The following is a 25,447-nucleotide window of genomic DNA, read 5'->3' on the forward strand; positions in this document are numbered from 1 at the left end:
AGGACAGTCATTTTGGGCTACAATCTTGACCTAAAAAGATATAAGCTTGGGTTTTGTACTTAGGGGAGCAGAAAAAGTCATTCTGTAGAAAGAAAAAAACCAAGGAAGAGAAAAGAGACCAGGACAAGTAGAGAAAGAATACTCCCAGTTTCTAGCCTCTAGTGTCCTTTTGAGGCAGTAATATTCCTGTCTTCTGGTTCTCTGATTCATCCTAAATCCTTAGAATGAATAGTCCTATATTTGTTAAGCTATTTCAGGTTGCTTTATTTACTGGAGACCAAAGTATCTTAAGTGATGGGGATACGACAAAGAATAAAGCAAACAGAGACCCCGCCTCAAGGAACTTTACATCTCTTTTTTTTTTTTTTAAAGACAGAGTCTCGCTCTGTCACCCAGGCTGGAGTGCAGTGGTGTGATCTCAGCTCACTGCAGCCTCCACCTCCTAGGTTCAAGCAATTCTTGTGCCTCAGCTTCCTGAGTAACTGGGATTACAGTCATGTGCCATCACACCTGGCTAATTTTTGTATTTTTGGTAGAGTCGAGGTTTCACCATGTTGCCCGGGCTGGTCTTGAATTCCTGGCCTCAAGTGATCCACCCACCTCGGCCTCCCAAAGTGATGGGATTACAGGCGTGAGCCACCACGCCCGGCCCTTTACATCTTATCAGAAGGAAAGAGATCACAAATAAGTAAATACTTGCTGATGGTGTTGAGTCTTATAGTGAAAAACAAGACAGGGTAAGAGGAGCGTGTTTGGGTGCATGTGTGCTATCAGCAAAGGTCCCACTGAGAAGATCGCATTTGAGCAGATATAAGGGAGCAAGGGATTAAAATATCAGGGACAAGATCTATCCAAGCAGAGGCAGGAGCAAATGCAAAGACACTGAGACTGGGGCCTGCTTAGTGTGTTTAAGGAACATCAGAGAGGTCTTTGAACAACTGGAAGAGAGTGAGTGTGAGAGTGATAGATGAGGTCAGGGGTGGGGGTGTGTGTGTGTGTGTGTGTATGTAATGATACAGGGCTCTGTGGGTCAAAATAGAGTTTAGTGGAGTGGAAAACCTTTGGAGGATTTAAAGTGACTTGTATTTTCAAAGGATCTCTAATTGCTCTAATTAGACCAGAGAGTGGTCGAGGTCAGTAGGAAGGAGACCAAGTGAGAGATGATCATGGTGGTGTGGACACAGACAGTAGAAGTGGAGGAAATCAGAGTTAGAACCTGGATAATTTTTTAAGGAATAACTGACATGATTTGCAAATGGATTCGATGAGGAGGGTATGATTAAAACAGGACTGCTCCCAGATTTTTAGCTTAAACTATTGTAAGTAAGGATGGACTTGCCATTTCCTGAGATGGTGAAGGCTTGGGGGTGGGGTGGGGTTCAGTTTTGAGGTACTCTTTGAGGTGCCAATCCAGACATCCAAGTGGGGAAGTCTCTTGGTGTCCTCTGAACTATTGTAAAATATTTCTCACTGGACTCCATTCTGGTGCCAATTCCGCATAATTCAGCCTTGAATACTACAACTTGCAATTTCTCCTCCATCGTCTGATCATGTTCTTGTATAAAACCCTTCAGTAAATAACCTCAATCTGTATTTACTAAGCATCTTTAAATTCCCTTAATAATTGACTACCTCCATTGAATTTCAGAAGGTCCAAAAAGAAGTTATATGTCAGTGTTGTAACACTAGATGAAGATGTAAATACAGAACTGAATCTTTCTCTTGTTCTCTGTTTTTTAACAGCTGTTTTCACTCATTAGCTCCTGAGGTAAACAAATTAAAAAAATGAGTGAACTGGAACAGTTGAGGCAAGAAGCAGAACAACTGCGGAATCAGATTCAGGTAAAACCTTTTCATTTCGAAATGTTAACACTTATTTACAGGAATCTACAAAATTTGCCTGTTTATCAGTCTATATTAAATGATTTCGAAGGCTAGAAATGGTCTTTTTTCTCTCACATGTGAAGTAAGAACTAAGGTCTATTTGTGTTTATCATGTCTCGAAAGAACTCTTCAAAATTCATTGCAAACAAGTACCTATGTAGAAGAATGACCTCTATGAAAGACAGACATAATTCTCTCTCGATTTACATGGCGAGAATCATAGATTTTTGGTACAAAACAATAATGTAGATAGTGTCACAATGTAATACACTAGGAAAATATTAATCTGTACATTAGATTGCAGAAAATCATTAGGCTGGGCACAGTGGCTCATGTCTGTAATCCCAGCACTTTGGGAGGCTGAAGCAGGTGGATCACCTGAAGTCAGGAGTTCAAGACCAGCCTGGCCAACATGGTGAAACTCCGTCTCTACTAAAAATAGAAAAATTAGCCGGGCGTGGCGGCATGCACCTATAATCCCAGCTACTCGGGAGGCTGAGGCAGGAGAATGGCTTGATCCCTGGAGACGGAGGTTGCAATGAGCTGAGCTCGTGCCGCTGCACTCCAGCCTGGGTGACAGAGCGAGACTCTGTCTCAGAAAAACAAAACAAAACTATTAGTGGCAGAATCAAAACATGTCTGACACCTTTTACTCTTGGAATCAACTCAAAACAGTAAGGATAAGAAACAACTACAAACTCCATCTTTAACAAAATTAAAAGACACTAGATCTTCAAAGCATAATAGGATGGGGAGGAGTTGCCAAATGCAGTGAAGCAGCAGCACGTGGAGATGCTCTGAGAGGAGGCGTCTGCGTGGGGAGCACTCTCTAAGAGACAGCACCACGGTCCCTTCTTTGGAACAATGGGAACAGATGCTTCCTTGGGCTTCATTAGCACTGAGAAATATCAAGGAAGGCAGAGCTAAAAATGAAAGGATATAGACATGCCATCTTGTAGGAAGCCTGGTGGTAAGCAGGGTGGAGGAAAGAGGCTTTGAGTTGTGAGTAGCCTGGCAGCTGCCTCCTCCTTTTCCCAGAGAAAAGTAAAGGCTAAAGCAACGTACAAGGGTAAGCAGGGAGAATCTCATAACTTGGAACACAGCTGCAGCTTTTCCCAGTTTGAACCTCTTGCAATAGCTGTTTCTGAAGAATTTATCTAATTTAAAAGTGAAGAGTAGGCTGGGTGCAGTGGCTCACGCCTGTAGTCCCAGCACTTTGGAAGGCTGAGGTGGGAGGTTTGCTTGAGACCAGGAGTTCAAGACCAGCCTGGGCAACATAAGGAGACTCATTAAACATTAAACAGAAAAACATTAGCCGGGTGTGGTGGTTTGCGCCTGTAGTCCCAGCTGCTCGGGAGGCGGAGGCGGGAGGATTGCTTGAGTCCAGGAGTTTGAGGCTGCAGTGAACCATGAACACACCACTGCATTCTAACTGGACAAAAGAGCAAGACCCTGTCTCCAAAAATCAAATCAAATCTCTACAAAAATGATACAAGAAGAGAGAAGAAAGGATTAGGAAAAACAGGGATGAATGAAGAACATTCACCAGAAAAGTGTTGATTCTGAGTGAAGTCATAACCAGACAGACTTATTGCCAGAAATTCAAGAAAGTTAATTATTTCGATGTGAGTAAGAATTATGAGTTGAAACCTTAGGTATCTGAATGAGTTGAAATCTTAGGTATCTGAACAAATTTCAGAACAAAGGAGAGATTTGTTTTGCCTGGGATACTCACAGAAGGCTTTGCAGGCTCATCTCTGAATTTGATGTTACTGCACCCACTAGAAGGAATTTCTGCCTTCTCTACTTTGTGTCACTTACTCCAGATGCTGAACAGGAGCAGCTGATTGGCTAAACCACGTGGCCACATGCCCATCCTCACACCGACTCTGTGAAGTCGATGGTGTTACTTCATTTAATAGTTCAGGAAGCTGAGGCTCAGTGAGATTAAATAAATTGCCAAGGTAACAGATCCAGGATTCAGACCAGGTGTGTTTTGCAAGAACTTAAAGTGGGTTCTCCCAATTTTAGTTACTAATGTCCTTTCCTGTGACCTGTGCTGTAGCCATGCTAGTCTGGTTCCCTGAACAGGCATTACTCTTTCTCATCTGTTACCTTTTATCAAATTGTTCCCTTGGCCTGGAGTTATACTACCTCTGAGCCAATTTTGCTCTAATTCTGTTGAGTCCTAATCTTCCAAGAGCCCTCCCCTTGGATTTATCATTTTTTTTTTTGTATTGAGATGGAGTCTCACTCTGTCACCCGGGCTGGAGTGCAGTGGTGTGATCTCGGTTCACTGCAACCTCTGCCTCCCAGGTTCAAGCGATTCTCCTGCCTCAGCCTCCCGAGCAGCTGGGTCTACAGGCGCACACCACCATGCCCAGCTAATTTTGTATTTTTAGTAGAAACGGGGTTTCACTATGTTGGCCAGGGTGGTCTCGATCTCTTGACCTTGTGATCTGCCTGCCTTGGCCTCCCAAAGTGTTGGGATTACAGGTGTGAGCTCTCGCGTCTGGCCAAGTTTCTTAACTTCACTGATGATCAGTATCTTTGCTGTGAAGCAAGAGTACCAGTACCCCACTTTATATGTTTCTGCAGAGGATTAAGTGAAATAACACATAGAGGACTTAGTCTACTGCCAGCAAGTGGCAGATTTTTACTCGTGCAGCATGTTGGACGTCTGTTATAGAGCTGATCACGGTGTGCCTTGTGTTGTAGTTCCTTGTGCACGTTTACCCCTACTGTTTGTAGCTAAATGGATAATTTTGTGTCTTAATCATCTTCATATCTCACTAGCATCCCAAGCACAATGTCGTGGGCGCAGGTGCTCACCAAATCATCTCCTCCCATGATTTCAAGTAACCACATATATGTAAAATACTACATACTTTTCTTAGTTTAATTGTCACACTATATTTAAAAATCTTTCCGGCCGGGCGCGGTGCTCACACCTGTAATCCCAGCACTTTGGGAGGCCGAGGTGGGTGGATCACGAGGTCAGGAGATTGAAACCATCCTGGCTAACACGATGAAACCCCCTCTCTACTAAAAATTAAAAAAAAAAAAAATTAGCCAGGAGTGGTGGCAGGCGCCTGTAGTCCCAGCTACTCTGGAGGCTGAGGCAGGAGAATGGCATGAACCCGGGAGGCGGAGCTTGCAGTGAGCCGAGATCACGCCACTGCACTCCAGCCTGAGCAACAAAGTGAGACTCCGTCTCAAAAAAAAAAAAAAAAATCTTTCCTTTCTTCCTCCTCCCATCCAGAAATATGATCTATATTTTTACCTTACTATGGTGTAAATACATGGTATAATATATATTTATTATGTATTATAGTAGATTATTTGTTTTAAATTTTAAAAAACGCAAATAGAGAAAACATTTTGTTTTCTTGTGTAATTGTTATGTCTTTGATTTGGAAAAAAGTATGTATCATCTTTCTCTTGCACAAAGATCTTACCAGATTTTGTGTTTCTTGTGGTACTGGACAGTACGAATTCAGCCTTTAATTGGGAATACTTTATATTCTGGTTTTTTTGTTTGTTTTGTTTTGCTTTCTTTTTTTTTTTTTTCTCAGAGACAGGGTCTCACTGTTTGCCCAGGCTTGTCTAAAACTCCTGGGCTCAAGCAGTGCTTCCCCCTCAGCCTCCCAAAGTGCTGGGATTATAGGCATGAGCCATCATGCCTGGCCTTATATTCTGTTTTATAATGGATAATAGTGTTCATAAGACAGAGTTCTCAGTGTAAATAGAATCTTTGCATAATGTAATTTTGCACATAACTGCTGCTAACATATTTGTAGAATTCTTGTGTTCCAACATGATAATTTTTGTTACCAGTTTTCACCGTAGTAATTTCCATTTGCAGTTTTAAAATTGTGTTACTAATATTAATGTAAGCTCAATGAGGGCAGAGATTTTTGGTGTCTGTTGGTGCCTAGAATAGTGCCTGACACATAGTGTTCAACCAAGTTTTTTTAACAACTAACTAAATTTAAAAAGATAGTCTAAACAATGATAGTTCATTTTCATAAAGCTTGAAGTCAAAGAACCTTTTTTAAGAATTTGGTCTTCAACTCTACCATTTTTGGAACATGGTCCAGGCCCATCACTGTCATTTCTGGAAACTCTTCATTATAGGAAAGTGGGCTACATTATTCCTTACCAGATGAGGTCTTTAAACCCACAATTTGGCTAAGAATGAAAAAATAAAATCATATGTTTTGTGCCACTGCTTGTGAACACCCTTACTTAGAAATATTCTAAGTGGTTATAAATAGGTTGAAAGGGCAGCCAGAAAGATGTCCGCAATCCAGTGTTTGCTGTGAGCTGAAGCAGGCATTTTTCCCTTGGCTGACTGGAACAAGTTGTCCATTTGGGACATTTATTCAGCAAACATTGTGTGCCTTCTCCTTGCCCAGGAGTATGCAAGTACTTAAACACTGTATAGGAAAAAAAAAAAAATTGAAGAGGATACTACTGCAACCTTTGTGGAAAAAAGTTTCAGTCTAGCAGAAAGGATTTAATTGCATTTCTTATTTTTCTATGTGTATAAATCCTCTAAATTTGTTAACTGATAAATTTTAAAAAAACTGATTAAGTTTGGTTTAAAACTTTTTTTGTTTATTAAATATCTCTTTGCAGTCTTTAATTTTGTGTTAATTTCTGCTTCACCATCTTCCTTTTGATAATCCTTTTCAGTTTGTATAAAACTTTGAGGTCTCTCAAATTTTTATTGACATCTCTCAGATTTTGTTCAGAAGAGGCAAATCCATAGAGAAATAAAGTAAATTAGTGATTGTTAAGGGCTGTGAGAGAAAAAGGAATTAGGAGATATGGGGTTTCTTTTTTGGGGTGATATAAATGTTCTGTAATTAGTGGTGATGGTTACACAACATCGTGATACTAAAAACCACTGGATTATATGCCTTAAAATGGTTAAAATGGTTCGATTTAGGTTATATGGTTTTTATGTTAAAACATTTTTTAAAGATTATGTGGTATAGTGAAAAGTAAATTAGCAAATCTACATTTTCAAAAAAAGTATCACTGTAGTCGTTCCACAGGTTTCTAAATGCATTATAATCATCCTTCTTTACTTCAGGATGCTCGGAAAGCATGTAATGATGCAACGCTTGTTCAGGTAAAGTTTTGTTTTTCTTTATTTCATTTTGGTAACTCATAAAATAATTTGACATTGAGGCAAATGACAGATCCTTGTATTAGTACTTAATTGAAAAAAGTTAAATGAAATCTCTGTGTAAAAGCACTTTATAATTTGCCAAATGCTATACAGTGCGAGTGCTTTTTAAAATATATTGTTAAAGTAGACGTCTATGGAAAAATAAATGCTACACAAATATACCAGCTATACCAACATGGTGAAACCTCATGTCTACTAAAAATACAAAAAGTTATCTGGGCATAATCCCAGCTAGTCGGGAGGTTGAGGCAGGAGAATTACTTGAACCCGGGAGGCAGAGGTTGCAGTGAGCCAAGATTGCACCATTGCACTCCAGCCTGGGCGACAGAGTGAGATGCCGTCTCGAAGAAAAAAAAAAAAAAAATTATATATATATATGTACATATATATATGTATGCATAGGTATACACATGCACACATATGTGTATATATATAGATTCAAGGCCAAGCATGGTGGCTCATGCCTGTAATCCCAGTACTTTGGGAGGCTGAGGTGGGAGGATCACTTGGGGTCAGGAGTTTGAGGCCAGCCTGGCCAACATGTTGAAACCCTGTCTCTACTAGAAAAAAAAATTAGCTGGGCCTGGTGGTGCCTGCCTGTAATCCTAGCTACTTGGTAGGCTGAGGCAGGATAATCCCTTGAACCTGGTAGGCAGATTTTACAATGAGCCAAGATCACACCACTGCATTCCAGCCTAGGACACAGAGTAAGACTCTGTCTCAAAAAAAAAAAAGGATTATGTATATTTATGTATGTATATATGTATATATAGATTCATATAGTTTATGCTTCTTTTTAAATAGTTTCTGATTCTTTTTGGTATACCCGAATTAAGTGGTTTTTTTCCTTGTGAAAACTCGTAGGTTGGGAATGATAGTAAGAGGGGTTAAGAAAACTAATATTTTAAAAATCTTTGGAAGGCTTCGTGTTTAATTAATATTGATAATTATTATTAAGGAAGTATTTTATGTGCTTTACAAATATAAAATTGGCTTTCTTACAGTTAAAATTATAAATGTTTACTGTGATCATTTGCTACTAGATTTTTATTTGTGGCTGGTTTTTATTAAAGCATAGAGGTTTATCTATTTTTAGTTAACAGTCTGCAGAAGGCATTCTTATTATATATTTATATATATTATTTATAATAGCACGTAGGATTATTTTAAACTAATCATAATTTTCATGAACATATTGATCCCATAACGGCTCTGTGGAATTATATCTATTAAATTTCTTCGATTACTATAAATGTACTTTATGTTTGTTTTTTTCACTCCTCACTGTTTGTAGTTCAAGTTGTCTCATGAACCATGACTAAGGTAAAGAATAACATTTTTGTTGCTTTCAAAAGATTACATCAAATATGGACTCCGTGGGTCGAATACAAATGCGAACAAGACGTACACTGAGGGGCCACCTAGCTAAAATCTATGCTATGCACTGGGGATATGATTCCAGGTTTGTACCTGTCATTACCTGTCATTTTTAAACTGTCTCAGAATTATTTTCATTAAGAACTATCATTTGCATTTTCTTCGTTTAAAAAGAGTATATTCATGAAGCATTTGCAGAAAATGCATCTCAGATGAAGGAACATGTTGCTTTCACTAAGAATATTAATTGACTCTTTAAAAGTTAAAAAATTTTTAATATGGAATCCAGGACAACTGTTTAGAAGAGGATTCCTTTTCTTTGCAGTGGGACATTGCAGACATTCTGTGTTTTTTAAATATGCTCAAAGCATTTTTCCTGTGTATTAACTTTGAGATTTCAGTTAATAAGCAAATATTTATTCAACACCTTCTATGTGCAAGTTATTGGTTATTGCTATAGGTACTTAATACATAAATTTGCAAATAATGGAAATTACACCAAACAAAGTTATTTCTATTGAATACATCTTTTACTCCCTTGACCCCATCACAGAAAGGCGTGTACTTGAATGTGCAAGCTGACTGTCTGCAGGTGCACAGGCACACGCACAGCTGCCACCTGGCCTGCAGTTACATAGATTGCTCATCACTGTCATTCACTATGTGTATAAGGCTACAGTGCAGCCTGTGCTTTTTCCATTGTCTGGCAATAGCAGGTGTGTCTGCTGCCACAGTGATTTACTTGTTCCTTTGATTTGGTTAATCTTAATGGGAAATGCCTAAACCGAGAAACTTCTGTTTTTTAATAGAAGTTGCACGTTTATTCTCTTCTCCCAGGAGACACTAAAATTGTAAAGTAGAAGAAGCCTCAATTGTTGCTCTAATTGGGATACTTGACCACAATAATATCGAACATGTCATAAAAGTATACAATTGACAACTGACATAATGTCTTCATCTTTTTCTTTCTTTCTTTTTTTTTTTTTTTTTTTGAGACAGGGTTTCACTCTTATTGCCCAGGCTAAAGTGCAATGGGCGATATCGGCTCACTGCAACCTCTGCCTCCCAGGTTCAATGGCTTCTCCTGCCTTAGCCTCCCAAGTAGCTGGGATTACAGCATCCGCAACCATGCCTGACTAATTTTTCTATTTTTAGTAGAGAGGGGGTTTCACCATGTTAGCCAGCCTGGTCTTGAACTCCTGCCCCTCAGGTGATCCAACCGCCTCAGCCTCCCAAAGTGCTGGGATTAATCAGGTGTGAGCTACCGCGCCTGGCCGAATATCTTACTCTTTTTCTTAAAGGAGTTTAAGATAAAAATAGTTTACCTGTTGATAAAGCAAATTTTTAATTCAAAATATAATAACATGAAACAGTGTTTATGGTTCTTGCTTTCCTTAAACATTTTCTCAAGACTGTTAATCTTCATAGAAAACTGAAAGTATCACCCAGGAACCTATCTCACATAGTCTTCCCACCCATCGTATTGTCAGTCCATTACTTAATGTTCTCCTTAACTCTTATGCTGATGATGGCAATTGATTTCTAAAGAATTTTCTTTAGATTCCATCCTATACGCCACTATCAGATAGATCTTCCCTTTTGTAAAACCTTGTAGTGATTGCTACCTGAGAACCTGATAAATTTATTTACCTCTAGGGAAGGTAAATAACTGGGTGGCTGATGATAGACCCAGGAAGGGGCCTTTTTAAATTTTTTTCTGTATATCCTTTTTTATTTTTTGAATTTTACACCATGGTGAAAAATAAAAATTCCAAACAAGGCTGGGCGTGGTGGTTTATACCTGTAATCCTAGAACTTTGGGAGGCCAAGCAGGTGGATCACTTGAGGTCAAGAGTTCGAGACCAGCCTGGCCAACATGGTGAGATCCCATCTTACCAGTTGTGGTGGTGTGCACCTGTTATGCCAGCCATTCGGGAGGCTGAGGCAGGAGAATCACTTGAACCTGAGAGACAGAGGTTGCAGTGAGCTGAGATCACGCCATTGGACTCCAGCCTGGGTGACACAGTGAGACTCTGTCTCAAAAAAAAAAAAAAAGAAAAAATCCAAACAAAACGAATTTAGTGGCTAAAATTACTTAGGAGTTCATACTCTAGCTTAACAAAGCTTTCTGCAGTTTAAGCCCAGTCTGCTTTTCTCACCTTATTTTTCCTTTTTCTCACAAACTCTGTACTACTGGAAGACTCACAATTTCTGAAACACTCACTGTGTTTTTCTACCTGTCATTGATCTTAAAGCTTTCTCCTAAAATACAGCCTTTTCTCTGTCTTTAGCTCTCAACATTTTCTTTCAAGACTCATTCTCTTTTGATTAACTCAACTAGCCATTGTTCCTCCTTTACTCTCCTGTGGTATTTATTTTATACCCCTCTTCTGACAGTTTTTACTATTTGATTTAATATAAATATGAGTAAATGTCTTATCTTCACCAGATGGTAGAGGCCTCAAGAGCAGGAGATGTATCCTGCATTGTACCTCTAGTACTGTCATAGTCTCAGGCTCTCAATTGGTGTTTTTAGATTTAATGAAATATGGTTGTTAGGCTACTATGTACATTCTTGTCATTAAATTTAAGTAAGTCAGTAAGTACTAAACCAGTCAGCTAATATCCTCCAAATCTTGTATAACTAAAATGTTGTTATGACAAAAAAGTTTAATCATAGCCAGACATTTTTAGTCAGTTGCTAAATTTTATTTTATGAAATATGTTCAAAATTTTTGGCATGCAGCATACATTTTTTAAAAGTTGGAAGAACATATTTGGGTATCAAGTTTTTAATTATAAAGATTGTATTTTTTTCTGAATTATTCTACATTAATGCAATGCATAACCAATTTAAGCTGTTTTTTCCCTCTAAGTGTCAAATTATTTTTGTGTTTGTTCCTCTAGGCTGCTAGTCAGTGCTTCCCAAGATGGAAAATTAATTATTTGGGATAGCTATACAACAAATAAGGTAGAATTTCTTCATAATTCTTTTTAAATAACCTTATATTTGTTTGGCTGTTTACCAGTTCTTTCCTTTATTCTTTTACCTCAAACTTAAATTGCTTCCTGGGATAAATTTATTATAGTTTATTTTAATCTAGTTCTTCTCTTTTGTCTTAGTGTTTGCTTTTAATGTTTAACCCTTTTTTATTTCCAAAGATGACTTTGTGTTTTACTAGAGGGCTCATATTTAATTTATGAATATTAGAAAAAGTACCATTATACATGTACTAATAAATGATTTTTTAAAATCCCCATTTCCTAATGTGACAAAGACCCAGAGATTGTAATTTCTAGTTGTGGATAAGTTAGATGGCTAGTGTGAAGCTCTTCTTTGGCCCGCTCCAGGCATTGATTTGTGCTTCTGGACTGCTTAGAAGATACAGTAGATTGGAGGCAAATGACAACTTGTTTAGATCTCTTGGGGGTAACAGACTCTGGATGGTCCTAATACATCCACTGGAAGGAATCCCCAGTTTAAAATTGTTGAGTGGTAGTGAAAAAGCTTCAAGAATACTTTGATAAGTTTAAGACCTTTATACTCTGTGTATACATATTAGTATTTTTATTAAACATTTGAAAATACCATTTTGTGAAATAAACAATAGCTTCAACCGGATTGAGGTTTTAAAGCAAGCTAAGACAGTTTTGTAATATAATAGTTTTTCTTTATTAATCATCATTAAGCATGTTATCTTTCAACTATATTTTCATAAAACAAAAAAATGTATTTTAAGCATATTATTTTAGGTTAAGTGAGAGCATAGTAGTAATCCTGCCATGTGTTGATTCCCTGTATGGACTGTTTAGCCGTAGTATTCTCATACACCTTACTTTTTTCCATCTGACTTTCAAATTATTGGTGTTAGGGTAACAAGGCAGCAGATAGCGTTGTGACCAGATCAATGCAAAACTATCACCATTGTTTGAATGAGAGCCCAGAATAAGGGCCTATTAGTAGAGGGATGCTAGTGTCATCTTTTCATAGAAGACTCATGTAATCGACTCTGAGACTTGCTAATTATCTCCCTAGTTCTTGTTCAGAGTTATGTTTGAGGAATTTTGAGCACTATTACAAAAAAGAAAATTCTATTAAAACCTTTAACATTTTACACTTAATTTTTCAAATGGCAATATATTAACATTGAAACTTCTTTATGTTCTTTATTAAGAGAATTATTTCCAAGAAGAGCACTTTTTGACTCATGATTTGATAATACAAAATAATAGGCATTTTAATGTGCATTAGCATTTTATTTTTCATGGTTCACTTTCTCAAGCCATTATTTTATTTGACTTATCTTTCTTAGATGTATTTAATTTTTAGTAATATTTACTTCATTGTAAATGGGTTTATGCCATAGATGATGGTTTTTGTGATCTGAGTTTGGTGTGACCGGTGTGTGCCCTACAGATGCATGCTATTCCTTTGAGGTCCTCCTGGGTGATGACCTGTGCGTACGCTCCCTCTGGTAATTTTGTTGCCTGTGGAGGCTTGGACAACATCTGCTCTATATATAACTTAAAGACCAGAGAGGGAAACGTGAGAGTGAGCCGAGAGTTGCCGGGTCACACAGGTGAGCTTCCCTAAATATTCTTTCCCACCACACGTGATTCCTTGTGTAGAATGTGCTGATCAAGGACAAATAACAGATTGTGCTCGGCTGGCTAAAGGATGAGGATTAATCGGGTGGGAATAGAAATTATTATGAACCAAAGGAAACATTAACTTTTTATAGTCAGACAAACAATCATAATTTTGTTTTTCTTTCAAAAATAGCTGTATTGTTTTTGTAAAAATGATAAGTTTATGGCACAAAATTCAAACTCATGAAAAATAAAGCAAATAAAATGTTCTCCGTTTTCTGCTGCCATATAACCATTCTGGGATTGTGGCATCTGTACTCAATTATATAGTTGAGAGTATGCATTAAGGTGCGTTAGTGAAATACTTTTCACCATGATAGTGTATTGCTTTGTTTGCCAGTGTGCCCATCATAGTTCAGTAGTGTAGTATTGGGTTAATGGTGTTAATTAGGAATTTATTGCCACTGATCTGGTATCCATCCATCTGAATTTTTAACCATACTGTTTGACCTTGCTTTTACAAAATCTCTAGAATGGTGTTTTCCTGACATTTCCATATTTTGAAACACTGATGAATGCTGAGCATTCAAATGCCACATCTTTCATAAAGTCTTCACTGTTGTTCTTTTGATTTCTCACGATATTTTTTTTTTAATATTTTTTATTTGAAAAAAAAATTTTTTAACCGCTCCTTGCAGAGCAGGGCTAACTCACAGGCGGTGCGCCCAGAGGCGTCCTCTCACAGTATTTTAAAAGTATTTCTCCAGGGTGCTTAACACAGTCGGCCATAGATTATAGTTCTTCCCAAGGTAATTGTCTTAGGTGGCAGGGGCTGTGTCTTGCTCAGTTTGGTAGCTTTCAGAGTACCCAGCACAATGTCATTAACACAGTAAATGCCTAAGAATGGTTTGTTGATAACATTTAATTTATAGACTGTAGGATTTGAAGTAACTAAAAGTAGAACTATGTTGTTGCCCAAGTATTCTATTTTTAACAATATGTATTGCTATTTCATATGGTAGCTGAGTTATTCAATCAGTGATAACCTAAAATTTGCTACTCTTTATGCTGTAGGGTACTTGTCCTGCTGTCGTTTTTTAGATGACAGCCAAATTGTTACAAGTTCAGGAGACACAACTTGGTAAGTTTATTTCAAAAGCACACTGATTATGGGTGTGAGGGTGGTAGCAGGAACTGACATAAGAAGAGGTCATTGTCATTAAGTGTTGTATTTTATTTTTAATTACAGTGCTTTATGGGACATTGAAACTGCCCAGCAGACCACCACATTCACTGGGCATTCTGGAGATGTGATGAGTCTTTCTCTGAGTCCTGACATGAGGACTTTTGTTTCTGGTGCTTGTGATGCCTCTTCCAAATTATGGGATATTCGAGATGGAATGTGTAGACAGTCTTTCACGGGACATGTCTCAGATATTAATGCTGTCAGTGTAAGTGAATAGCATTTCCAGAGAAAATTTATTATGCATTTAAAATATTGAGCTCTGTGGCATGATTTTAACAACAAATTGCCTTCAAGGATTCTTATAAATAATGTGCTCTTATAACTTTGAATCTCCAAGTAATAAGCGTTTTTGATTTTTTAAAAAAGAAAGCTTCAATTCGTAGTCCTAGATCGTTTTTATTATTGTTGGATTTTGTTGTTGTTGTTGTTGTTTGATTTTTTGAGACAGTCTTGCTCTGTCATCCAGGCTGGATTACAATGGCACAGTCATGGCTCACTGCGGCCTCGACCTCTTGGGCTCAAGCAATCCTCCCACCTAAGTCTCCTGGTAGCTAGGATTACAGGCACACACCACCATACACGGCCAATTTTTGTATTTTTTTATAGAGATGGAGTTTTGCCATGTTGTCCAGGCCGGTCTCGAACTCCTGAGCTGAAGCAATCCTCCTGCCTCAGCCTCCCAAAGTGTTGGGATTGCAGGCATGAGCCATTGTTCCTGGCAACCTAGGTTTTTAATTGCTGGTGAATATCGCTTTTTTTTTTTTTTTTTCAAAGTAGAGGGAGGGATTATCATGAGTAAACAAGCAGATCATGGATGTTCTGACAATGAGAAAAAAGTGTCGTATCTCTGGGACCAAAGCGAACAACTCAGAGAGAACAATAAGGATGAAAACAGCAGCTGATGAGTGTGGAGTATAGCTTTTGAAGGCAGTGCAGCCCGGGACTAATCTTAGTTCTGCTGCCGTCAAGCACCTGTGTGATGCTAGTCATGCTGTCTAATCTTCGTGAACCTAAGATTCTTCAGTTTTTAAAATAGAGGTAATACCACCTACATCAGAGAATGGTGTGGAGACTAAATTAGGTATTAGATGCTCAGTAAATGGTATAAATAATAATAATTATTATTATTTAGAGACAGGGTCTCACTTGGTTGCCCAGGCTACAGGGCAGTGGCATGGTCATATCTCACAGCAGCCTTGAACTCCTAGGCTCAAGTGATCTTCCTGCCTCAACCTCAGGAGTACTGGGACTGCAGGCACTCACCACCACAGCTGGCTGGGTTATTTTTGTTTTTTTTTAAATCTTTGGTAGAGGCAGAGTCTCATTATGTTGCCCAGGCTGCTCTTGAACTCCTGGGCTCAGCGGTCCTCCCACCTCAGCCTCCCAAAGTGCTGGGATTACGAGGCATGAGCTACCATGCCTCGCTGGTATCAATTATTTATAAGCTACTTCATATTTTATAAAACTACCTAAACAGATAACCATAAATAGATTAAGCCAGGTAAAAAGTACTCAGTATATAAGAGGATAAGCTAGTCATAGGTGTCTGTAAATTAGGATAAAGTGAAAATAACATTTTGAATGACAATCAAAATGATTATGAAATAGTCAGAATTGATGGGGAGGGGTGTTAAAAGAAGGTAGGATACTGCTTGAGTTAGGTTACCTAAGCAGATCACATATGACTAGAGTGTCCAAAAGTACCATAATTGCCAAGGATTTTAATGTATGAGAAACATTCTAATTTTGTAACAAGACATTTTTGGGGAAAAAATTAGCTTTTCTTTATCGTGCACTTACTGAGAGTCATTTTTGTTTTACATGATTTTGTAGAAGACATCAGAGAAAGTAAATGCTGTGCTCACCTCATCCCCACCTCTTCGCCTTAGGCCAACCTGGTTAGAATAATAGAGTTTTAGAGCAGCAAACTTTAACCCTCTCTATCTCTCGGCCCATTACTTTTATCACATTGAGATGTTCTCTCATAATTTGCTAAATTCTTTATCAGGAATGAGTGTTGAATTTTCGTCAAATAATTTTTCTCCATCTAGTGAGGTGTTCGTGTGGTTTTTTCCAGCCAGTTAAAATGGTGTGTTTACATTGATTTTCTTTTTTTTTTTTTTATTTAAGTCAAAACATTAGTACCATCTTTTAAAACTATAAGTAAATATAGAAGCCTTCCATTTGGAATAAAATGGTTCAAACAAAGATACTGTATATATAACAGTTTTCCTTTTTTCCTATGAAATTATGACCAACTTTATTATATTTTTACTTTCAAATTATATTCAGTGAGGATTTCAACAGTGACATTTCTCACACTGTTTAGAATGTTAGGCTTAGAAATCAAACCGTAATAGTTTCATTTGTGGCTGAGCCCCATATATTCACTGATTGAGTTGCTGAAACTTTCCATTTGACTCTATATTTATGGGGCCTCTAGGTGTCTCTCAGCAGTAAAGATACTGTTAATAATTGTGAACTGTGATTATTATTTTCATTAACTCAGTGCCAGATTCAGTTATTTCTATCATAGATCAAGGCTTTTTTCCTCCCCAGCCCCCACTTTTTTAAGGTATAATTGGCAAATTAAATTGTATATATTTACAGTTTATAATGTGGTATCATATTAGTTATAGGGTTTTTAGGTTATCCATTTCTTTTTGAGTGAACTTTCAAAGATTTTATCTATATCATCTCCATTGTCATATTTATTGGCTTATAGCTGTTTATTATACTCCCTTAATTATTTTTGATATCTGTAGAGTTTAAAGGATATCCTGCTCTCACGTATGATGTTGGTAATTTGTGTTTTACTTTTTTCCTGATAGTCTAGGACTGTAGGTTGAATTGTGCCCATCTAAAATTTATGTGTTGAAGTCTTAAAGCCCAGGACCTCAGACTGTGACCTTATTTGAAAATAAGGTTGGTCCAGATATAATTGGTTAAAATGAGGTCATAATGGATTGGATGACACTAATCCAGCGTGACTATTGTCCTTATAAAAGGGGGAAATTTGGAGACAGACAAGCATAGAGGGAAGATGATGTGAAGAGACACAGGAGAAGACAGTCATCTACAGGACAGAGAGAAGATTACAGATCTTTCTTTCACAGCCCTCAGATATCTTGGTTTCAAGCTTCTAGCCTCCAGAACTGTGAGACAATACATTCCTTTTGTTTAAGCCAGCCAGCTTGTGGTGCTTTGCTATTGCAGCCTTAGCAATAAATATATCTGGCTAGAAGTTTTTTTATTTTATCTATATCTATACCTATCTATCAATCAACTATCTGCTCAGAGTACCAGCTTTTGTTCTGAATGATACTCTGCTGTTTTTCTGTTTCATTGATCTTTCACTCTCATCTTTATTATTTCTTTTCTACTGCTTCCGTGGTGTATTAGTTCGTTCTCACACTGCTATGAAGAAATACCTGACACCGGGTAATTTATAAAGAAAAGAGGTTGAATAGACTCACAGTTCTGCATGGCTGGGGAGGCCTCAGGAAACTTACAATCGTGGTGGAAGGCACCTCTCCACAGGGTGGCAGGGGAGAGAATGAGTGCGAAGGGGGAAGCCCCTTGTAAACCATCAGATCTCGTGAGAACTCACTATGGCAAGAACAGCCTTCAGGGAGCCCACCTCCATGATTCAGTTACCTCCCACCGGCTCCCTCACAACACTTGGGGATTTGGGGATTACAATTCAAGATGAGATTTGGGTGGGGAAACAAAGCCAAACTGATCACTTGGGCTTCATTTGCTTTTCTTTTTCTAGTTTTTTTTTTCTTTTTTTCTTTTTCTTTTCTTTTTTTTTTTTGAGACGGAGTTTCACTCTTGTTGCCCAGGCTGGAGTGCAATGGCGCAATGTGAGCTCACCACAACCTCTGCCTCCCAGGTTCAAGTGATTCTCCTGCCTCACCCTCCCAGGTAACTGGGACTACAGGTGCACGCCACCATGCTCGCTAATTTTTGAATTTTTAGTAGAGACAGGGTTTCTCCCTGTGGTCAGGCTGGTCTCAAACTCCTGACCTCAGGTGATCTGCCCACCTCGGCCTCCCAAAGTGCTGGGATTACAGGCGTGAGCCACTGCGCCCGGACTTTTTTCTAGTTTTTTAAGATAGAAGCTGATGTCATTGATTTGGAACTTTTTAAGATAGAAGCTGATGTCATTGATTTGGAACTTTTTAAAATTTCTAATATTGGAACTTAAAGCCATAATTTTTTTTTTTTTTTTTAAGACAGGGTTTCACTCTGTCACCCAGGCTGGAGTGCAGTGGTGCAATCATGGCTCACTGCAGCCTCAACTTCCCTGGGCCCAAGTAGCTGGGTATACAGGTGCATGCCACCGTGCCTGGCTATTTGTGTGTGTGTGTGTGTGTGTGTGTGTGTGTGTGTGTGTGTGTATTTTTTGCAGAGATAGGGTCTTGCCATGTTGCCCAGGCTGGTCTCGAACTCCTGGGCTGAAGTGATCTTTTGTCTTAGCCTCCCAAAGTGCTCGAATTTCAGGAGTGAGCCACCATGCCTGGCCCTTCTTCATGTTTCTTGTGTTTGGATCTATGAATTTCTTTCTTTCTTTTCTTTCTTTCCTTTCTTTTGACCGACTCTCTCTTTGTCAGCCAGGCTGGAGTGCAATTGCACGATCTTGGCTCACTACAACCTCCACCTCCTGGGTTCTCAGCAACCTCCACCTCCCGGGTTCAAACAATTCTCTTGCCTCATCCTCCTGAGTAGCTGGGACTGCAGGCACACACCACCATGCCTGGCTAATTTTTGTATTTTTCGTGGAGGTGGGGTTTTATTATGTTGGTCAGGCTGGTCTCAAACTCCTGACCTCAGGTGATCCGCCCGCCTCGGCCTCCCAAAGTGCTGGGATTAAAGGCGTGAGCCACTGCACCCCGGCCCCAATCAGATTTTTTTTCTGTGTCCTCTCTTCCTTCCTTTGGAGACTTTAAGTTACAGAGACATTAAACTACTTGAAGTTTTCCCAGAGCTCCCTCATGTTCTGTTCATTTTATTGTTCAGGATATTTTTCTTTCTGTATTTTACTTTGGATGGTTCCTACTGCTTTGCCTTCATGCGTCTTTTCTCTTCTGTAGTATCTAATCGGCCATGATCCCATCCAGTGCACTTTTCATCCCAGACACTGTCATTGTCCTTGTCTATTAATTTTATCTTGTGTGACTTTTTCTGTTTTTTTCAGCTGATTAATTTTTCTCCTAATTATAGGTCATATTTTCTTGCTTTTTTGCATGTCTGGTGAATTTTTATTAGATACCAGACATTGTGAATTTTACCTTGTTGGATGCTAGATAATTCTATATTCATAAAAATATTGTTTAGGTTTGCTCTGGGGCATAGCTAAAATCAGACTGGCCAAGTTAAGTTACTTGGAAATGATTTGATCATTACAGGGTTTGCATGTAAGTTTTGTTAGATGGGACCAGAGTCACACTGTGTGTGCTTAATTTTGCCCCACTGGTGAGGCAAAAGACTTACAAACCCTCTTCCCTATAAATTATGAGGTTTTTCCTGTGTATTATGAGGTTTTCCCTCTGGCTGGAGGGGATAGGCGTCATTCTCATCCTATGTATGCACCAGGGTTTGTTTCCTCTCATCTTTTTGGGTGTTTCTTTTCTGCTTGATTAGTTTTCTCACACGACTCTGCTGATCGGTACTCAGTCGAATACCTAAAAGAGGCCCTCCACATGCCTCTGGAGTTTTCTCTTTGCCAAACTTTGCCCTCTCCGACACTCTCTGTGAACTCTAGCTGCTGTGGGCCTCTTGGATTCCCAGTGCTGTCTCCTCAACTTAGGGAGGCCAGTGGGCTCCAGCTGCGTTTCTCTTCCCCTCACCACGACCTGTAAACTTTCATAGTAAGGTAGTAAGATGGAGCAGTTGTAGGAATTATTTATTTATTTACTTACTTATTTTGAGACAGAGTCTCATTCTTTCACCCAGGCTGGAGTACAGTGGCGTGATCTCGGCTCACTGCAACCTCCGCCTCCCGGGTTCAAGGGATTTTCCTGCCTCAACCTCCCAAGTAGCTGGGACTGCAGGCACCTGCCACCACACTGTGCTAATTTTTATATTTTTGGTAGAGATGGGGTTTCACTATGTTGGGCAGGCTGGTCTTGAACTCCTGACCTCAGGTGATCTGCCCACCTCAGCCTCCCAAAGTGCTGGGATTACAGGTGTGAGCCACCACACCCGGCCTCTTTTATTTATTGTTTCTCAGAGCCACACTCCTTCGTTGACTGATATCCAATGTTTTTAGAACCATGTTTTATATATTTTTGTCCAGTTGTTTTTAGTTCTTTAAAGTGTGGAGCAAATCCAATCATTATTACTCTGTTTTGGCTGGAAGCAGAAGGATAGCCAAGAAGTAATTTTTAAAAAAATATCTTAGTGGCCGGGCGCGGTGGCTCAAGCCTGTAATCCCAGCACTTTGGGAGGCCGAGACGGGCGAATCACAAGGTCAGGAGATCGAGACCATCCTGGCTAACACAGTGAAACCCCGTCTCTACTAAAAAATGCAAAAAAAACTAGCTGGGCGAGTTGGCGGGCGCCTGTAGTCCCAGCTACTCGGGAGGCTGAGGTAGGAGAATGGCGTAAACCCCGGAGGCGGAGCTTGCAGTGAGCTGAGATCCGGCCACTGCACTCCAGCCTGGGTGACAGAGCCAGACTCCGTCTCTCAAAAAAAAAAAAAAAAATCTTAGTTGAAGAAAAACATTGAGTTGAAGGTCTAAGGGTCTTATGAAGTAGTTTTTAAAAAGTAATTAAAAGAGGGGCCAGGCGCTGTGGCTCATGCCTGTAATCTCAGCACTTTGGGAGGCTGAGGCAGGCAGATCACTTGAGGCCAGGAGTTCAAGACCACCCTGGCCAACATAATGAAACCTTGTCTCTACTAAAAATGCAAAAAAGTTAGCCAGGCGTTGTGGTACATGCCTGTAATCCCAGCTACTGAGGAGACTGAGGCAGGAGAATTACTTGAACCCAGGAGGCAGAAGTTGTAGTGAGCTGAGATTGCACCACTGCACTCTAGCCTGGGCGACAGAGCAAGACTCCATCTCAAAAATAACAAAGAAAAGTAATTAAGAAAAACCAACATGTCCTGTTGAATTTAGAGTATCAAAAGATGGAAGAAAATTCAAGGTGAAAACGCAGATTACCTAGATATGAGAGATTAAAAACCAAGCTAACCTCATACTTTTTCACAATAGACACTGCTGGAAGGCTCCTGAAGAATATCTGCCAAGTGTTAAGGGAGAAATACTGTATCAGAGATCATAGCCATGATGTAGGGAGAAAATACACTAAATAGAATATAGGATAAGATATTAAGGCCCAAGAATAATCACATAAGGCATTACACATAAATGATGACTGCTATTGAAAGATATGGAATAAACCGAACTACCATGTTGTTTGCAAGAAACACACCTAAAGCAAAAATGACCCGGGAAGGCTAAATGTAACAATGAGAGAGTGGGTAAGTCATAAACTGGAAGGAAATCTGCAGTAATATTACTATATTACTATTAACCGAAGTAGAATTGGACCAAAAACTGTAAGATGAGAGAAGTTTTATCTTAATAAAACGGACAGTAGTGACACCACAGCATCGAAATTCATAAAACAAAAGCCATTAAAAATTCAAGGACCCAAAACACCATTGTGTAGGAGACTTTAGTAGACAACTTGGAAATGCTGATACCCTAAGAAGGTACGAAATAAGATACTGAGGATCTGAATAGTGTTGTTTAATAATGTTGACTTGATAGTGTATTGTACATTGCACCATATTTGGGTTTTACCAAATATGCAGTATATTACCTTTCTAAAATCTGAAAAATTCTGAATTCTGAAAAAGAACTGTCCTAAGGGGTCCTTATAACCCTATGAGGATTGTGGACCTTTTATCTCCTTGCCGCTCGTTCTGCGGTAGCCACACACACACACACACACATATATATTCTATAAATATTAGTACTTACCTTAAATGTTTCAGTATGACATATGGAGAACCAGAGCCAGTATTTGTTGAATACTTGCTGTGTTCTGAACAATAGGCTATATACTTTGCATATGTTATTTAATTCAATCCTAACCAACACTTTGAAATGGAATCTAAGGCTCAGAATATTTAAGAATCTTTAGTGCCCAACATCGCTCACCTGGTAAGTAGCCAAGTTGGAATGTTAGTCTAGATTTGTCTATTATTACACTGCCTCCTATGATTTTGCATACATCTGTAGAATAAATGTTTGTTACTCTCCTGTCTAGTTTTTCCCAAATGGATATGCCTTCGCCACTGGCTCTGATGATGCCACTTGCCGGCTCTTTGACCTTCGTGCAGATCAAGAGTTATTATTGTATTCTCATGACAATATCATCTGTGGAATCACTTCCGTAGCCTTCTCAAAAAGTGGGCGTCTCTTGTTGGCTGGTTACGATGACTTTAATTGTAACGTATGGGACACGCTAAAAGGAGATCGTGCAGGTTAGTAAATCAATCCACATTAGGTTCTGATTTTCAGGAAGTGTGAAGAGGTTCCCGTCAGTTGTGTTCTAGGCCTCCATGGACATCTTGGAGTTGTGGGAAGTGGTAACCCAATGCTTCTCATCATGTTCTTTGTTGTTACCCTTTGTTTGTGGTTATAATCCATAAGCCATATTTACACTTTTGCTTTCTGAAGAATCACACTGAAGTCTGTAATATTTTCTTGTTTCATAGACTTCAAAGTTAAAGATGGTTAGTGAATGTGATTCAGTGTGGTATTTTAGAAATCACATTTTTCTTATCACCTGACAGGAAACATTGTAACTGCTCGTTTTCTTCCTTCTGAAGCAGATCTTGTATGGGACAGGACATACACTTGTCACTTCCCTTAGCCCCACACCCTGAGTCCTCCTCTGCAGCTTCCACAAGATGACAATACACATTAAGTCATATTGGGGACTGTCATTAATAACAAGTCACACAGAGTAATTTTTAACTTTTTAAAAATCAAAATTATACTTAAAGGAATCCAATTGTCCTATATAGCTTGTTACCAAAACACAGCATTGCTTCATTCCCAACCCATAGTTTCTGCAAAGTAACTACATTTAGTCATTAACTACTCCTCCTCTCCCTCTCCACCTTTGTTTTGTTTTGTTTGGACAGGATCTCTTTATGCTGCTAAGGCTGGTTTCTTCCTGCCTCAACCTCTGGAGTAGCTGGGATTACAGGCTTGAATCACCTCACCTGGCTTACTTACGTATCTCTAAATAACATGCCTGTATTGCTGTTACTTGTTTAAAAAAAAAATTAGGTGTTATCTGTTGTTGACCTATTATCACGGATGATAAGGGTTTGGTTTTAAGCTGCTCCCACCATAGCCACATTCTTCCCCACCAATTTTTTCCCATATGATAGATTTTGTTTAGAGCCACATTCACTGTTTACATAATTCCGACTTTTTAAAAAGTCATTTGTTGCTGAGCCATGAGACGTGTTCTGACTTCTTTTGCCATGCGGCTTTTTTTGTAATTTCTAGAGTTAATTTTTTGGTTTATAGTCTTAGTTTTGATGTGCTTCTCACTAATGAATCTTCACACTTTCTGCCACTTTTGATATGTCTTGGAGCAGATCCATTTTCATTGTGCTGGGTATTTAGTGCGCCTTTTTGATCTGGAAACTGATTGCCTTATAGAATAGGGACACTTGGGGGTGGGGGCTTGTTGAATTTTATTTCTTCTCCATTATCATTATTCCCTTTTTCTAGATCTCCCATTATGTTGATAATGGGCTTCCTGGACTGATCCTTTGACTTCTTTTTTTTGTTTTTAAGAATTTTTTTTTTTTTTTTGAAATGGAGTCTTGCTCTGTTGCCCAGGCTGGAGTGCAGTGGTGTGATCTTGGCTCACTGCAGCCTCTGCCTCCCAGGTTCCAGCAATTCTCCTGCCTCAGCCTCCCGAGTAGACTAGCTGGGATTACAAGCGCGCACCACCATGCCTGGCTAGTTTTTGTATTTTTAGTAGTGACGGGTTTCACCATGTTGGCCAGGCTGGTCTTGAACTCCTGACCTCAGGTGATCTGCCCGCCTTAGCCTCCCAAAGTGCTGGGATTACAGGCATGAGCCACTGTGCCTGGCCTGACTTTTTAATTGTATATTTTGTATTTTCCATCTTTTTTGCTTTATCTTCTGGAAGGAAACCTCACCTCGGGTTTCAACCCTTCTGTTAAGTTTTGGTTTTCATTTTCACTGCCATCTTTTTAACTTAAGAGCTATTTTGTTCTGGGTTTTTCTTTTTTCTTTTTCTTTTTTTCTTTTTTTGTTTTTTTTTTTTTTGGTGGCACCCATTCTTTTATATTGCAGGATCTGGCCGGCAGCCCGCAATGTAACGGGGCTCTCTCTTTGTTCCTAGGCGGATCGGCAGGTCGAGAAATAATAGGCACACACAAGATAGTGAAAGCCGAGTCTGGGGGATCACCGCCTTCCGGTCCCGCAGTGCCAACAATGCACTGGATATACCAGCATTTTATTATTAAGTTTAGTGAGGGCAGGGGTAGGTTAGTGAGGGATTTAGGGTCATTTGATGATGGTGAGATGGTCACATGGGGATGAAGTAGTTCTTTAACATAACATCTGTATGCAGAAGTGCAGTATACAGAGATAATTTACAATATAGTGTGTGCATCAGTAATTTCTAACAGAGCCTTAAAACAGAAAGTCTTTCCATAACCTATGATTAGCAAGATATTAATCAGCAGTAACAGTTACAGCAAAAGCTGGTTACAAACAATCCATAGAAAGAAGACGTGAAGCTAGACAACCGGGTAGACCAGAAATTCCCAGAAGGGAGTATGCCTTAACCCTAAAGAGGCCTAGAAGAACCATGGCAAGATGAGGGCGTTCATAGCCCTCTCTTATCTGTATGGACAGGTGCTCCCCATGCGTCCGTTTATAGGCTCTCCACGAGGGTCGCATTCCATTCCCAGAGCTATAAACATCTGCTTTTCTGGGATAGGAATCTTGGTGATGTGAAACCTCCCTGACTGCACGTCCATTCATAGGCTTTCTGCAGGGGGAAGCACATCACGTGCTGTTGGCTCATTCTGGCAGTCCCACCTGGCATTGTCTTTACACAATCCTGTGTGCAATTTT

General features: G+C 39.2%; 1 protein-coding gene across 2 annotated transcripts in view; it reads left to right on the plus strand.

The window, feature by feature from the left end:
* Positions 1 to 25,447, plus strand: part of GNB4 (G protein subunit beta 4) — a 58,264-nt gene that overhangs the window by 25,322 nt on the left and 7,495 nt on the right. The window contains exons 1-9 of one of the 2 annotated variants that reach the window (XM_009201324.4): positions 1,741 to 1,842; positions 3,711 to 3,873; positions 6,986 to 7,024; positions 8,440 to 8,546; positions 11,369 to 11,432; positions 12,879 to 13,041; positions 14,126 to 14,192; positions 14,301 to 14,502; positions 22,581 to 22,797. In XM_009201324.4, coding sequence (XP_009199588.1) covers positions 8,452 to 8,546; positions 11,369 to 11,432; positions 12,879 to 13,041; positions 14,126 to 14,192; positions 14,301 to 14,502; positions 22,581 to 22,797 — 808 coding nt within the window. In that variant the 5' untranslated portion in view covers positions 1,741 to 1,842; positions 3,711 to 3,873; positions 6,986 to 7,024; positions 8,440 to 8,451. Of the gene's footprint in view, positions 1 to 1,740; positions 1,843 to 3,710; positions 3,874 to 6,985; positions 7,025 to 8,439; positions 8,547 to 11,368; positions 11,433 to 12,878; positions 13,042 to 14,125; positions 14,193 to 14,300; positions 14,503 to 22,580; positions 22,798 to 25,447 lie in introns of those variants that run through there. The other variant, XM_003894802.4, reaches the window with a different exon arrangement.

The sequence above is a fragment of the Papio anubis genome, chromosome 2 (assembly GCF_008728515.1).
Source record: "Papio anubis isolate 15944 chromosome 2, Panubis1.0, whole genome shotgun sequence".
Classification (NCBI taxonomy): Eukaryota; Metazoa; Chordata; class Mammalia; order Primates; family Cercopithecidae; genus Papio; species Papio anubis.